Below are 16893 nucleotides of genomic sequence, written 5' to 3' on the forward strand. Positions count from 1 at the left end.
CCATAAAATCTAGTGGCCGGAGGATAAGCAACGTTAACTTCGGACAATTTAATAAAACCATTTGCATTCCGACCGGCCGGCTTCTCGATTAACATGATTTACGATTTAATATTTGCGCGAGTTGAAACTCTCCGCTTTTATTCCACTGTGCTAACCGGCTTGGTACAGAAAGAGAGAAAGAGAGAGAGAGAGAGAGACAGAGAGAAAAAGAGAGAAAGAGAGAGTCGAGTATTCCCTACGAAAATTATCTCGACGAATGCAGTAGCGGCAGAATTTCGCGGGAATAGCTATATACATATATTTATATTTATATATATATATATATATATATATATATAAATGTATAATATATATATATATATATATATATATATATATATGTATATAATATGTATCTTTGTTTGGTTCGCTCGATACGCGGAAATTGCGCAGGCATTGTGCGCGCGGTTCGTTGACTCGTTAATAAAACGCGTCCTGAGTTATTCGTCAGTTTTTCGATGAGTACATTTGAACTTTTTTTTCTTCTTCTTCTTTTATCTTTTTTTTCTCGTCTTTTTTCTTTGTCTCTCTCTCTCTCTCTCTCTCTCTCTCTCTCTCTCTCTCTCTCTCTCTCTCTCCGTCTCACTCTCTGTCTCTCTCTTTTTTTTTTCTGAGAGGGCGTGAAAACGTGGGCGGGATGGATGATCGTAAGACGTTCGAAATGTTTTCTTTTTTTTATTAATTTTGTGAAGATAAGAGAGGAATGTAAGTAAGAGGAGATAAAATTATCTGGCTGTTTTTTTTTTCTTTTTTCTTTCCTCCCCCTCTTTTTTTTCCTCTTTTTATATTGTTTTTTTTTTATCAAGTAGCTTATTTTTTGGAGTATCCTATTTATTTACTTATTTATCTGTCTATCTATTTCTTTGATTGATTGATTGATTGTAAATATCTATCTATTTATTTATTAATTTATTTATCTATTTAATTCTTTATTAATTTATTTATCTATTTAATTTTCTATTTATTTATATTTTTATTTATTTATTGTCTTATTTATTTATCTATTTATTTATTTATTTTTTTTTTTTTTAGCTGAGATATGGGGTAGTAAAACGTTCGAAACTCTTTTTCGAGTTACTTTTGTGTCGATAAAAGAAGAATGTAAGAAGAGATATTATTATCTAGCTGTTTTTATATTTTTATTTATCTCTTTTTTTTTCTTTTTTTTTTTCTTTTTCTTCGATATATTACTGTAAAGGAAAGAGCTCGTTGGTGTTTGTAATTCGTATAATTGGAGGATTTTATTTTTCTTTTTTCTATTTTATTTTTTCTTTATTATTCGCTCTTTTTATTTTGAATATATATATATATATATATATATATATATATATGTCGTCATTTCGAAAATACGTTCGCTCATTTGAATTTTTTTGTATATTTTGAAAAAATTTTTCTCTGTCGTGAAAGATTTCCTTGACAATTTTTCAAATAATATTATTTGTTTACTACGTAAACGTTGATTAAAAAAATATCAGTTTTTCTATTTAATAAAAGAAAAAAAAAAGAAAAGAAAAGAAAAGAAAAGAAAAGAAAACTCCGAAAGTTTTTAGATGGGTTGAAACTTTTTCTCATACGATTTTCAAAGTCGATCACATCTCTTCGAGATTTTTCGAGATTCGATTAGATTTGTAGTTAGGCTTGTAATTTAACGAGTACGTATTGTAATTTTACAATATGAAAAAATAAAGGAAAAGAAAAAAAAACAATAAAAAAAAGTTTTGCCTGATAGATTTCGTAAAGGAAGCAGTGGTAATCGATTTTTAAAATCACCTACGATCTTTTGATCAATTTTAAAAACTTCCTTGTATACAACATTATTCATTTATTTATTTATTTATTTATTTACTTATTTATTTATTTAATGATCGATTTAATATAAAAAACGATCAGAATTGTCGAACAATAGTCTGTATATTATAATGTTTTCGATGATAACCAATGATACTTTCGTATGAGCGATAGTTTAAACGTCATTGTTAAAGTTGTTTTCGAAAGTAAAGAGGTCATTCGGTGATGGCATACTTTGTGTCGTTGGGGGACGCGATAGGAAAATCCATTGGGATTTTCGTTCTCTGGAAAACGCTTATCACGTCGGATATATGCAGGTTCAAAAGAAGAAGAAGAAGAAGGAGAAGAAGGAAGAAAGAAAGAAAGAAAAAAAGTAAAAGAAAGAAAGAAGAAGGAGAAGAAAAAGTAGATGATGGAAATGGAGATAAAGTCTCAGAGACAGTTTTCTTCTACCTTTGACGAGTTATCTCATTTTATCTATCCATTCTTATCGCAATTTTCATTCGTCCCCGTGCATGTTTCCCTATTTTCTAACAATACGATCTTGGTTACGATCATTCAGAGAATTTCATTTATATTTTTGAATAAATTGGTCGTCATTTTTAATTAAGTTTATTACGTTTATACACTTTTCTTTGGCCTTCTTTTTTTTTTCTTTCTTTCTTTCTCTCTGTAGTTTGTTGAAAACTAAAATTGATATTTATTTGCTATGATTATTCTAATAGAATAATAAATTGAATGGGCGGAAAAAGAAAAAAAAAAACCATAGAGAAAGTAGTAAATCCGATCTTGATATTATTATTATTATTATTATTATTATTTTAATATAAATAGTTAAAAAAAAAATTATTACAATCTTTGATACGATTAACATAAAATTATCTTCATAAAAAATAAATGTTGTCGATCCTTCGTTAACCAAATTGTTTTAATTGTCGTTCGAATTAAGATGATTTTAAAGAAACAATAACTGCCTTACGTTAACATGTTTATTCGCAAAAAAAAAAAAAAAAAAAAAAATAGAAAAAAAAAGAAAAACAAGAAAACAAATGTTTATTTGTAACAAACAAACAAAACAAAAAAATGCAAAATACTACTAACAAGGTGACAAAAAAATCTTGTCGAATTATTATCATTGAAAAGCGATGGGGGGAAGGAGGGGTAGGTGAGTGGGGATCTGAGCGAGAAAGGAAAAAAAAAACACCAGAGAAATTAATCTAATCTCCTTTAAGTAAGAATTTTCGATGATTAGATATATTCTTACGAGGAAAGCAGAAGAAGAAGAATAAGAAAAAAAAAAAGAAAGAAAAAATAAAATAAAAGGAAAGAAAGAAAACGGCGAATGAACTAAGACGAGATGTAAACAAATAACGTGTGTCGATGATAATGCAAGTGTCAATAAGTAAAAATTTAAATAGGGAAAGAAAAGAAGAAGAAGAAAAAAAAAACTTCACGTTCTTTTAACTCGAACGAACGTCACACGAGTTTCGCGAAAATGTTCAATTTTTGATATATATATAAATATATAATCGGTTCGTAATCGGATCGGTTGACATATCTGACATTTTGATTTACGAATTTTCTCTTCGCCTTCATTTTTATACGAACACTTGTCCCTATCTCTCTTTCTCTTTCTCTTTCTCTTTCTCTCTCTCTTTTTGTCAAATAAAATACAAAAGATGAATTATAACATGATTAATAATAAATAACCAATGATATCTTGAATTTTCATTACTTTCATTAATATTTAATTAATACACTTGTATATCAAATAAAATTCATTTAATGGTAAAGTAAAACCACGATATGTTTATTATTTCACGTACAATAAATTACATTAATTAATTTATTCCGTTCAATCGAGAGAGAGAGAGAGAGAGAGAGAGAGAGAAAGAGAGAAAGAGAATATAATACCGTTAAGGTCCAAATACCTTTCTATTTGCTTCTTCTTCATCACTAATTTCTAATACTCTTTCATAACCTCGGTAGCATATTAATCAGTCTGTAATCACTTGCTTTTTTTATTTTTTTTTTTTGCTTTTACTATCTTTTAGAATCGGTATTATCGTTGATGTTTTTCCAACTCTCTGAACAGCAATCTTCTTTCAAAGTGTTATTTTTTATTTCTAGAAATGTCCCTTTTTTTATTGCATAAAACACACATAATTTAATATATCATTAGTTTATTTCATCTTAAGTTCCTCACTTTGTTTACTAAACAAATATAATACACATGTTGCACGATTAGATCATTGAAAATATTTAAACGTTTTATCACGTGATATATTGATAATGATAAATTTTTCAGTTGTATCGTTAAATATATATTAAAAAAAAAAAAAAAAAAAAAAAAAAAAAAAAAAAAAAAAAAAAAAAAAAAAAAAAAATAAAATGGAAAAAAAGAAGAAGAAGAAAAAAATGGAATCTTTTAATTGATATTAAAGATAGGTAGTAAGTTAAGATGTTTGTTACAATTATAGGTGTTATTAAATTTTTGCATAAGCCGCATAATTTGCAATACCGCAACGATTTTTGTGCCTTGCCAATCGCATGTAACCACCCTCGCCCCAATGTTCACCCCACCAATTCTTCAAAATCCATTCGGTTGGTGTATATCCAATGATCAGTATGGCATGATTTACTATGTCGGAGGTACATGCAACGTCATCGTAAACACCTTGACTGTAAATTCATTTTTATTTCAATTTAAAATTCAAGTTATATATATATTAACATAATTAATAATAATAATAATAATAATAATAATAATAGTAATAATTTTTTTCAATGAAATTGAAATATATTATCATGGGATATTTTTATTAAAGATATTCAATTTTCATTCTTTTTATATTGTAATGAGAATCGTGATTTTGTTAAGCTAGAAATGTATACACACACATACACTTGTATTTATAATTTTTAATTATATATATATATATATCTAACATATGATGTAAGAAAATTAATATAACTTTATATGATATAATAATTATATATTATATATTATTTATCATATACATATTTATATATATATATATATATATATATATATATATATATATATATATATATATATATATATAGTTGTGCATGCATACGTCCGAGAAAATAAAAATGCAACTATCATTACATGTTTTATTCTTTAAAATGATATGAGTTCGATGGCTTACAAATTCAGCAAACTCATCGATAAAATTCACAGTACTTTTTTCTTTTCTTTTCTTTTATTTTTTGTTTTTCTTTTTCTTTTGTTTTTTTCTCTTTTTTTTTTCAAGGATGCCACCACTTTCTTAAAAAGAACAAGATGGATAAAAATGATTGCGTAAGTAAACCTCTCGATGATATTTGTGTTTTATATGAAAATATTGTTAAATACAATGTATACGTCTTTACCCGATAAAGGCCACGCTCTTTCAAAGAAAAAAAGAAAAAAAAAATCATTGCGGCATATTATAATATGTTAAAGTTAATTGTCCTAAAAATATGATGAAATCGACCACCAACGTTGAAATTGTATGGTGGTTCGTTGTAATTGGGAAATTCATTCTTTTTATTATTATTATTATTATTATTATTATCATCATCATTAGACCAGGGTTAATGAATCGAGGTTGATAATATTATCAGTTTTATCTGGATTTAAGTATAATGAAATGAAAAATTTAATATATTTGTGTATATGTGTGTGCGTGTATGCATAAATATTTTGTACGTAGAAACTTGTTTTTCCAAGCGCATATTATTTCTATGCAAATATTACAGTAGACATATTGTTTTTTTATTTTTATATAATTTAATATATACACGTATACATACAAACATCGTATATACATGTGTATATATATATATACATATATATATATATATATGTATATATATATAAATATATATAAAAATATATCGTTCGATATGAACAAATAATTATATAATATATTATATGTAAACTATGATATACCTATATAATCCAAATATAATGGTAGACCTTATTTTTTTATTATTCAAATAATGGAAATTTCTTTGTTTATGATTTATTATATTTATACATGACGTAAAAAAATACATATCATATGAAAAATATTAAAGAATATTTGTCAAAAAAATTAGGCGATATGTCATTCATGTCTGTAAATATCATATTGCATTCATTACGAATTATCTTTAGACTTATCCGAATAATGGAAATTTTCTTTCTTTTTTATATGACTTTTATTTTATATTTATATATATATATATACATATATATATATATATATATATATATATATATATAATATAATAAATTATATATAATCAAAATAATAATTTTGGAACAAAATAATTTTGTTTGTTTTATATGGTTTATTATATCTAAATATAATATCAACACATATACACACACACAAACACACACAATATTATTATTATTTTATATAATAAATCAATACGTATAAAAATTGTGACATATCGTATGTAAATATATCGTATGTATATAATAATAATTAATATTATTATCAATAATTATAATAGTATTGTAATTAAAATTGAATACTTTCTTTATTATCAATAATATTTTCTTTCATTATTATAATTATATTTTAATAATAATTAATTAATAATAATACGTGCAGTTATCGAATGGTCGAAATTATTTTTATTATATATATATATATATATACACATATAAATAAAGAAAATATTTAGTCTACTCGGAGATTTTGCATCCGAAAGAAAAATAATTTTGAAAATACATTTACTCACTGATAGAGCTGGAAGGTCTTCGGGTTCGCATTTATTGATGCTGCTACAGGACCAATTGTCGCAATAGCTACTTCCAATGCTTTTTCATCACGTGCTGGTAAAACTGCCCATGAAGTTATATTAACGACACTGTGATCCTTTATGAAATTACATTGACCTTGCTAATAATCATAAAAAGAGATTTTCATTAGTAACATTAATTAATATCTTTTCGTTTGAAAAATTCTTAACATTATAACAACAACAACACACTAACAACAGCAACAACAAATAAATTTTATTACTTAATTGTTAAATATATTTTTGTCCTTTTTTTTTCTCCAATTTAATACACATTGAAATTTATTGATATTGCTTCCACGAACGTTTTTTTTCCTTTTTTTTTCCTGTTTTTTCCTTTTTTTTCCTTTTTTTTTCTTTTTTTTTTTTTTAGAAAATATAAATTTATCGAAATTGTTCATGTTTTTATTTTTATATGACGTATACAAAAATAAAAAAGAATAAAAAAAAAAGGAAGAAGAAGAAGAAGAAGAAGAAGAAGAAGAAGAAGAAGAAGAAGAAAATAAGAAAAGTTTTGAAATACTATTTTAATAAATTTAATAACATTTCAAAGATATTAAATTAAATTCCGTCATATGTCAAACAAGTTTTCGATTACATCATCGAAACATCAGAACTCAACACGAGCATAACAGAACATTTTTAAATAAATTCAATTAAATGAGATAATTGTCAACGGAAATATAAATATTATTTTTGCTTGTACATGCACATATATGTTATTGAATTGGACATTTCGTATTCATGCGTGACCGATAATGAAGAAAAAGAAAAAAAAAAAAGAAAAAGAAAAAGAAAGAAAAAGCAGAGGAAACATATATTATTGCAAAAATAAACTGGTCATTGCATAAAATTTCAAGAAATTCGAACGAAAATATACAACCAGTTTCATTGCAACGAAGAAAGAGAGAGAGAGAGAGAGAGAGAGAATAATTTAAAATAAAAATCTACAGTTGCATCATGCACACGCTTGAGAGATCACTGTAATCTATGCATATATACGAGCGAAAGGATTAATCATAACATACATTTCATTCAACAATTCTGATAAACTTTCAAATCCGCTTTCAAGATAAATTTTATGCGGAGGAAAAAAAAATAAATAAATAAAAAGAAAAAAAATGTCAAGCTTCGCTAACATTATTTATATGTATATTAATTTTCATTATTATTATAAATATCTATTTATATATGAGCATATTATTATCATGCATATCTATTTATATGAACATATTATTATTATACATATAAACATATATGCATTATAACATATACATTATTATATATATTATATATATTATTATATATATTATATATATATATATATATATATATATATATAAAATAAATGAAATTATGAATTCTTATAAAAAGAAAAAATATAATAATAATAATAATAATAATAATAATAATAATAATAATTCCATAATAATTTTTCTGAATTGTTTTTTCTTTTTTAAATGTAAAAAAAAAAAAGAAGAAGAATTAAAGAAAAAAACAATGGAACAGAAGAAAAGAAATGTAAGGAAAAAGAAACAAAAAAAAAAAAAAGAACAAAAAGAAAAAAGCAGAAAAATAAATAAATAAAAGTAATGACAGAAGGAAAAAAAGACAAATCAATTATACAAATTGATAATGATAATATCGATTGGAATAATATTACATACTTTCCCTTTGTAAGGGTACATGTTTTGTGGCATGAGTCCTTTTGATTTCTCAAGATATCTCAGGGTATTCCTGAGGGAACCACCATTGCAACCAATATTCCCAGTTATCGTACTGCAATCAACCAATTGCTGTTCACTCAATGGTATTAGCTTGCCAGTCTGTTTAAATAACTGGGCCTCTATCGTGCCAGCTATTGAATATGCATAACAGCTTCCACATTTCATTTGATTCACTGGCTTCGTCACAAAGCCTAGTTCACGCCAATCCAAATGAGACGGTACGAGTTTAGGATCTTGCAATGCCAAAGAGACCATCTCGTCGTCGGGCAAACGACGCCTTCTACTTGGCATTAGTTTTATCTTAGATCGTATTTTGCATAGAAGAAGAAGGAAGAAAGAAAAAAGAAACAAAAAAAAAAAAACAAACAAGATTTAAATTTAAACATTTCTATTTTAATATATCGTTAAGTTTTAATTTTTATTATTGTGACTTATCAAATGGATAAATGATTGATTGGTTTATAAGAATTATTAATGAATAGATCATTGATCGATCTATGAATCATAATTATTGGATAGATGCTGAATATATATATATATATATATATATATATATATATATATATATATATACATATACATATATATAGAGAGAGAGAGAGAATATATAGAAGATAGATAGATCATATATTTATAATGATTGTAGACTAAATGATAGATCTATAGGGAATATAGATGATGATGATATCATAGATATGATAAATAAATGATAGTAGGATTATTTATAGATAGATCATAGATTTGTTATGATTATAGGATAGATGATAGATCTATAGAGATTGTAGACAGATAGATCATGAATCTATAGGATAGATCTAGATTGATTATCGATGTATATAGAATAGATTTATAGTGATTATAAAAAGATGACTCTATAAATATTGTAGATTAATAGATCATAGATCTGTGGAAATAATTTATAAAGATTATAGATAGAAATTATAGATATATTGATCGTGGATCTATAGGATAGATTGATTTGTAGATGTTACAAAGAAATAGATTATAGATCTATAGTACATAATAAAAAATTAATGATTCAATGCTCTATAGAAATTATAGTTAGTTTTATAAGATCAATAATTTTTTTTAATACAAGAAAATATAAACATATATATATATATATATATATATTACATAAATAAATGTTGTATTAATTATTAAATTATTATATTAATTTGGTCATTAAAAAATTCGATTACTATCTGATTTAATTGGTTTAGTAAATACAAATAATAAATATATAATAATAATCATAATAATGATTGTTACGGCAAAAATTTGATTATAATTATTTTAATAGTAATTAATTCAGATTATAAAAAAAAAAAGATCGATTTTCAATCGAAGAATATACGTATGATCGTATAATGATTTTTAATTTTTTTTTTCAATAATTATAGAAATTATTTAAATTTAAAACAAAAATAACGAAGAAAAAAGAAATTTGAAAAGAGAAAAAGATATTGAAAGATGAATTAATTGCTTCTGTAAATAATATAAGAAAATCAATACATATTAATTTGAATATATTCAATAATTTTAACTATACACTTGTTACAACATTTATTTATATAAATTATTATAGGTGTTGGTATACATAAATATATATATGTATAAAACCGAATATAAGATTTAAGCGAATCTTAAACAAGCTATCTTGTAATCGAAGATCTACAATCTATATATGGCATCTTTAAGAGGAGTATGGCATCTTTAAGAGGAGTAAATAAATATGCATGTATGTATATATGTATGTATGTGTGTATGTATGTATATATGTATATATGTATATAGTTCGTTCGATAGATAGATCGTCTTACGTTTGCTCTCAACTCTACGTTTCCATTACAACGAATGTGAGAAAGGTGTAATAACACGAAGCACCAAATTTATGGATGCTTTCTAAATAAGCTATCTCGGTTTAGTTCTTTACTCTATGAATAATTTATAGAGCCCGTTGTACATGATAACAAACCGTACACGATCATAAGAAGTTTTATAATATTATGAACGACGAAACATCCAATATGTCTCTTCAGTATTATATATAAATACATATATACAGACATACGATAATATATGTATATATGTATATATAATATCGTAATTATTTTAATAATAATAATATTAATAATCTAATTTTTGTATTAATATGTAAATATATATATATATATATATATATATATATATATATATATATAATATAATATATATTTATTCATACATATATGTAATTATAATTACTATATTAATATATAAATTATTAATATATAAAATTCATAATTTATGTATACCAATTCCACATATAATTTTTTTTTTTTTTTTAAGAATAATCTAAGACTTTCATTTATGTATGATATTTCATTTATGTGAAGATTACTATTAGAAATTCATACCAACCATTTTTCGAACGTATTGTTTAGTGCTTAGATCTGCTATATGGTTGTCTCGTAACGTGTAACCATGGTGTCCCGCTGCGGCCATTAAATTGTGTTCGTAAATTTTCACGAGATTTTGCTCCCACTTGATGCGTCTCGTATTGTCGAGATTTCCGCTGTAAGTCTTGTTGAATTGTGCCTGTAGTTTTGTCGGGGACGAATGATGCTCCATTAATTTTTCTTCTTTTTTTTCTTTCTTTTTTTCTTTTTTTTTTTTTTTTATAAATAAATTCCTTATGTCTAAGTTTGTTATCGAGTTAATACGTTGTTTTTTTTTTTGCGCGATAATATACCGACATAATATTAATGCTAATATATAATTAACAAGTTTTACATTGGAATTTTGCTTCTTTTTTCTTTCGTTATCTTTTTTATTAAAATATCGAAATATCATATCATTCGATTTATCAATGATATTATTTTTTTATTGATATTTTTCTATTAACACAAATTTACTTCGTATATGGATAATCGATAGTATTTTATGAATATTTCGAGTCTTGCGTTAGGATTCTTTTCCCATTTTATATATTTATTTATCTAGCTTTTTTTTTTTTTTTTATTTCTTGAATCTCTAACGTCATACCAATATCAATTCACAATTTTTGCATTATAAGAATCTCTCATTTTTGTTTTATTTTATTAATTAAAACGTTTATGTGATATATTTGTTCGATAAAAAAAAAAAAATTAATATTTTTTTTTATTTCTTCACTTTTCTTTTTTCTTTTTTTTTTTTCTTTTTGTAGATTATATTATTGCATTAAGAACGTTACCTTGTAAGCCCGCCAATAATCGTCGAGTTTACTGGATATCTTCGGTGGTAAATGTTTGTTTTTATTAAACATCTGGTATCCTTTCACTCTTAATAAAATTAATATGAAAAATGTGAAACAAAAGATCGATCGAAAACGATTCATCATCGTTGGAGCGTTGTAAAAGACGAACTGAATTCTTAAAACCAACTTTGATCTCATTTTTTTTTCAATATGTTTTTACGATTTCAAGAGTCGAGAATCTTGATGCGTGTCAGCAAAATTTGTAAAATTACGCCATCGAATATAATCCGTAATAAATTTATCGTAAATTTATTACATATACATATACATATATATATATATATACATACATATACCTATATAAAAGTGTTAGTAAACATGAGAAAGTTTTTAGTATGTCATGAATGTATTATTATATATTATGAATATATTATAGTATATCATGAATTTATTAGTTTATACGTGTCAGTATTTATTTATTCATATTAATTTTATACTTTATTTCTTGTTTTTTTTTTTTATTCTTTTTTATTTCTTTTTTTATTTTTTTTTTTTTTTTTTTTTTTATTATTATTAATCTTACATTTTCTTCTACAAATTGCTTCTCTAAATACACACACATACACATATATGTATATATACATAAATGTTGTGTTGCTATAGTGTTATAGTTTGTAAGAGACGTTTGCAAGATTATGAAGATGGGAGATAAAGGAAAACAAATTGAAAGAAAAACATTGCATTGCTACTTTTAGCATCCAAAAGTGCATCGTATTATTTTTTTTTCTTTCCTTCTTTTTTTTTTTTTTCATTTTTATTTTTCCGAGAAATGATGCGCGTTTCTTTTTGTTAGTTTCAATATTGTACTTGCGTATTATCAACAAGACGTACACATGCACGAATGTATGTGAAATTACAGAGGCGAGGAATTGTTTCTTTTCGTAAATACGTCGTCGTTAAAACGATACAAAAATTTTCATGTTTCATCGATCGCGTTTCATAAATTTCTATTTCTCCTTTTTTCCCATCGTTTTTTTTTCCTTTTATTTTTTAACTTTTTAACTTTCTTTTTCCTTTCCTTTTATTTTATTTTTTTTCTTTTCTTTTCTTTTCTTTTTTTTTTTTTTTTTTTTTTTTTTTTTTTTTAATATCCATTAATCTCGTAAGAAACGTCGTAGGGTAAATAAAATTGTTTTTCATATTTCTTGCATTCATTATCATTATCTGTCAGGTAGTTTTACGATAAGGATTCGTCGTTGTTCGAGATACATATATTCGTACGAATTTTCTCGGCACAAAATTTCAATATTTTTAATTGCACGTTTTGGACATTTTTTTTTATATATCAAAAAAAAAAAAAAAATGCGTTTCAGCCGAAATACAATATTATCTGGAAATTGTTTCTTTTTCTTTTTTTTTTTCTGCTAACTTTTCTTTCTTGCTGTTTCTTTTATCTTTTATAGCTAATGAAAATCGAACGGTCGGAGAGATTATGAAAATTTAAAAGAAATTTATTAGTAAATTTGTAACAATTTTTATGTTCAACAGTTGTTTTTATTCACTGATAAAATATAAACAATATATTACGTAATCGTGGAAGAAGATATAATATTAATAATATATTTAAACAATAATATTTTATCAAATCTTCAATCTTATTATTGAATGTTGAATATACTTATAATTAAATTCTCTCTCTCTCTCTTTCTTTTTCTTTTCCTCTCTCTCACTCACTCATTCATACATAATATAAAATTGTACAATAATACAAATAATTTATTTGAACGAAAATCTCACAGGAACGGCTCAATCTTGTTGTTATCGAATGTATATCATAATTACATTTATGTACGCATCGATCGTTTTAAATAAAGAAAGAACAAATAATAATTTTTAATTACTTTGTTTAATTAATTTTAAACAATAGTCGTACATCAGTGTCAACAATAAATTCATTATTTTTAAATTTCCCGGTAATGTCTAATAAGAAAAACGTCAAGATATTCTACAACGAGCGATAGAGAGAAAGAGAGAAAGAGAGAGAGAGAGAGAGAGAGAGAGAGAAAGAGAGAGAGAGAGAGAGAAAGAGAGAGAGAGAGAGAGAGAGAGAGAGAGAGAGAGAGAGATGAACGAGCGTAGTACACACAAGCGCCGGGAGATGGTACTAATGACGGCGATCGGAGACCAAAGCACTTGCGTTTGCGCATGCGCATTATTCCTCCGCGATACGCGTAGTAATCATTCGAGATGGCGTGTTTCGGCCGCTGATCATAGTTCCTTAATAAACGCACGCATACGCGCGTTTAATATTTTCTTTCTCTCTATTTCGAGATGGTTTAACCGGCACGTTTCTATATTACGTCGGCATAAGTCGGTAGAGTTCGCTACGTGTGATCGAGGATAAAATCCGAGGTGATGGGGCTCTCGATCATCGTTGATTCGACGCGCTTCCCGATAGGATCGAACGGATCCTCGTCGATGCTCGTTCGTGCAAAAATTCTTGAAGTTTAACGAGATCTTTAATATATATATATATATATATATATATATATATATATATATATTATTTTTATCTTTTTTATCTTTTTTATCTTTTTCTTCTGTTCTTCTTTTCTTTTTTTCTCTCTCACTCTCTCTCCCTCTCTTTCTCTCTCTTTCTCTCGTTTCAATTCAAGTTTATTACTTCGAGTATGATTATCGTTAATTTTATAACATTTCAAATGATACTTTATCTTATCTATATTTGAATACTATACGTTGCATCTTCGTTCTTTGACGTACTCGTTGAGTATATTAAAATACTATTCTTGAATTATTATTGTACAATTTCTTTTTTTGTATTGTTATTAATTCAGTAATTTGAAAAACGATAAATATAGACTCGTCGCATTATTATTATTTATATAATAATACTCATAAGAAAGTTAGAAGACTATTTCCCCATTTTCTCTCTCTCTCTCTCTCTCTCTCTCTCTCTCTTTTTCTCTCTTTCTCTCTCATTCAAATTATATATTACAAAAATAATCTTCTTATTAATTTAATAATTTTTAAACGATTCCCAGTTAAATTTATTCTCATTGTATACTCATTGCATCTTCAATTCTTAGCAGTAACTATGTCTCGAGTATAATAAAACGCGAAGATATTTCTCTCTCTCTCTCTCTCTCTCGTACACATGTATTCGCGGTCTATCTTCTGCCCGCCAATGGTATCGTTACCCCCACCCTTATTACTCTCCTCCTTTTCTCTCTTTCTCACTCTCTCTCTCTCTCTCTCTCTCTTTCTTTCTTTCTCTTTCTCTCTTTCATTCTATCTCTCTCACTCGCTTGCCTCTCGTCACAGCGTATAGTTCGACGAGGCGCGCGCGCGCGAGCGGACGAGCGAGAGCGGTCGGTTCGCACAGTGCGCGCTAGCAGCGCGCACACGCGCGCGCTCAGTGATCGCGATTCGCGACATCCCGCGGGACTGGGAGTCGTCCGCCGGCAGCTGCGGCCAATAATCTTTAACTTTTCTTTTCTTTTGTTTTTTTATTAATTTATTTTTTCCCCCTATTCTTTTTTCTTTTTGTTTTTTCTTTTTCCTTTTTTTCCTTCCGTTCTCTCGTCGCGCGTGCGCGAGCGCGCATTCCCCCCTCCCTTTTTTGGTTTCTCTGGTTCCCTCTCTGTGTTCCTTTGATTCTTTTTTTTTGTCTTTTTATATTTTTTTCCTCCCCTCCAGTTTCTCTCCTTGTTTCGTTCTAATACGCGTCTCCGTTTTTTCGTTTTTTTTTTGTTTTTTCTCTCTTCTCGAAAGAATTTTTCGAGGTTAAGTTACGCTTTGTTGTTCGGTTAAAAGAAAAGAAAAGGAAAAAAAAAAAGAAAAGAAAAGAAGAGGAAAAGAAAAGAAGAGGAAAAGAAAAGAAAACAAAAGACAAAATCGGCGCCATGTTGTGATGTGCGACAGAGGAGGATAATATACAAAATTGAAGAGGGAGAGGGAGGCAGAGAGAGAGAGAGAGAGAGAGAGAGAGAGAGAGAGAGAGACAGAAAAAAAAGTAAGAAGATGAAGAAGAGAGAGATGGAATGATCATTTTCGAAAGGAGGAAACGTCCGCGTGTAAAAGAGAGAGAGAGAGAGGGAAAGAGAAAGAGAGAAAGAGATACATCGAGTTATAACCTTGTTTACGAAGAAAGTGTATCTACGAGAAAACGAGCTTTGTAAAGTGGGGGGGGGAGGGGAAGGAGAAACAAAAAGGTAAAAAAAAGAGAAACAAAAAGAAAGAAAGAAACAAAGAAGAAGAAGAAAAACCGAGAATCTTACCCTGCCCCCTCCTCCATCCCCATCGTGCACCAACGTCATCCTCCTCTCTGACCCCATTTTCTTCTCCCCACCCTGTACCATCCGTTTTTCTTTCTTCTTTTCTTCTTCTTTCCTTCTTCGATCTCTCCCTCTGTTAGAATGGACGAATCTGGAATCGACATGGGATTCGATCTCGCTGCCCTTACCGATATCGACACAACGAATGATCAACACGGATTTGGTGAGGACGATTTCGAACAGGCATTATCCCTACTCTCGACCACTACGAAAGATTTTATGTATTACGAGTTGAAGAGCCGCGCTCCGGACACCGGCAGGTACGTGACTGACTTAGTACAACTTTTAAAATTGTTTCGAACGACGCGCGGACAACTTTGTTACATTCGACTTTTGCGCATGCGCGTGCGATATTAACCTCCCTCCGTTCATCCATCTCCTTTTATTTTCTTATGTTTTCTTTTGTTTCATTCCGTTTACTTTTCTTTCTTTCATTTTTTCCTTCCTTTCCTTCCTCACTCTTTTTCTTGTTTTTTTTTTTCTTTTTTATCCTATGCCTTCTTTATCTTTTCCTTTCTTTCTCACTTTCTCTCTCTCTCTCTTTCTCTCTCTCTCACTCTCTCTCTCTCCCTCTTTCTCTCTCCCTCTTTCGTGTGTTCTTTTTCATATTTGTTTTTATTTTAGTCAAATTAATAATCGCATTTTTTCTTATTTTTTTTTTTCTTCATCGTTTTAATTCCCTATTAAGATTAAATTTGTTTTCTTCTCGGCACGTGCTATTATATCTTATTGTGCGACGATAAAAGTTTCGACTGAGATAGTCGTTTGTTTTTTTGGTTCTTTTTCCCTTTTCTCTCTCTCTCTCTCTCTCTATCTAATATGATTTTGGAGTTAGAAATTTTGTTTAGTTGGTTTTTTTTTTCCTTTTTAAAAATGCTCACGTTTTTCTTTTTTAATTTACAAAGAAGTTTTTTAATTGATTCAGATTTTTATTTTCATTTTTATATGTCCTCTGTCGTCGAAT

The 16893-nt window shown here is 27.1% G+C and overlaps 2 protein-coding genes across 6 annotated transcripts in view; one reads left to right on the forward strand and one right to left on the reverse strand.

Moving 5' to 3' along the window:
* Positions 1-4239: 4239 nt before the first annotated feature.
* On the reverse strand, positions 4240-16001 carry LOC124431520 (procathepsin L-like). 3 transcript variants are annotated; one of them, XM_046979548.1, is made up of 5 exons: positions 15873-16001; positions 10758-10934; positions 8295-8654; positions 6568-6728; positions 4240-4509 (listed from the first exon to the last, which is right to left on the reverse strand). In XM_046979548.1, exons 1-5 carry the CDS (start codon positions 15951-15953, stop codon positions 4314-4316), a joined length of 975 nt encoding a protein of 324 aa, XP_046835504.1. In that variant the 5' UTR covers positions 15954-16001; the 3' UTR covers positions 4240-4313. The 3 variants fall into 3 exon arrangements, with proteins under 3 accessions (XP_046835504.1, XP_046835502.1, XP_046835503.1); XM_046979546.1 differs by lacking the exon at positions 15873-16001 and adding an exon at positions 11572-12089; XM_046979547.1 differs by lacking the exon at positions 15873-16001 and adding an exon at positions 11572-12089 and having other exon boundaries at positions 10758-11035.
* LOC124431517 (microphthalmia-associated transcription factor) overlaps positions 13261-16893 on the forward strand; it is a 150703-nt gene continuing 147070 nt past the window's right edge. The window contains exons 1-2 of one of the 3 annotated variants that reach the window (XM_046979539.1): positions 13261-14058; positions 16010-16189. In XM_046979539.1, the coding sequence (XP_046835495.1) occupies positions 16011-16189 (179 nt within the window). In that variant the 5' untranslated portion in view covers positions 13261-14058; position 16010. Of the gene's footprint in view, positions 14059-14164; positions 16190-16893 lie in introns of those variants that run through there. The other 2 variants (XM_046979540.1, XM_046979538.1) reach the window with 2 other exon arrangements.

This window comes from Vespa crabro, chromosome 21, assembly GCF_910589235.1.
Source record: "Vespa crabro chromosome 21, iyVesCrab1.2, whole genome shotgun sequence".
NCBI classification, from domain to species: domain Eukaryota; kingdom Metazoa; phylum Arthropoda; class Insecta; order Hymenoptera; family Vespidae; genus Vespa; species Vespa crabro.

Bases quoted from the DNA above. Each gene is read 5' to 3' on its own strand.
- LOC124431520 (XM_046979546.1), bottom strand. From the start codon at position 11,772: ATGAGATCAAAGTTGGTTTTAAGAATTCAGTTCGTCTTTTACAACGCT. The intron at 10,935-11,571 runs GTAACGTTCTTA...ACAAAACTACAG, and splicing joins ATTATTGGCGGGCTTACAAG to GCACAATTCAACAAGACTTA. The intron at 6,729-8,294 runs GTATGTAATATT...TATGATTATTAG, and splicing joins TGTACCCTTACAAAGGGAAA to CAAGGTCAATGTAATTTCAT.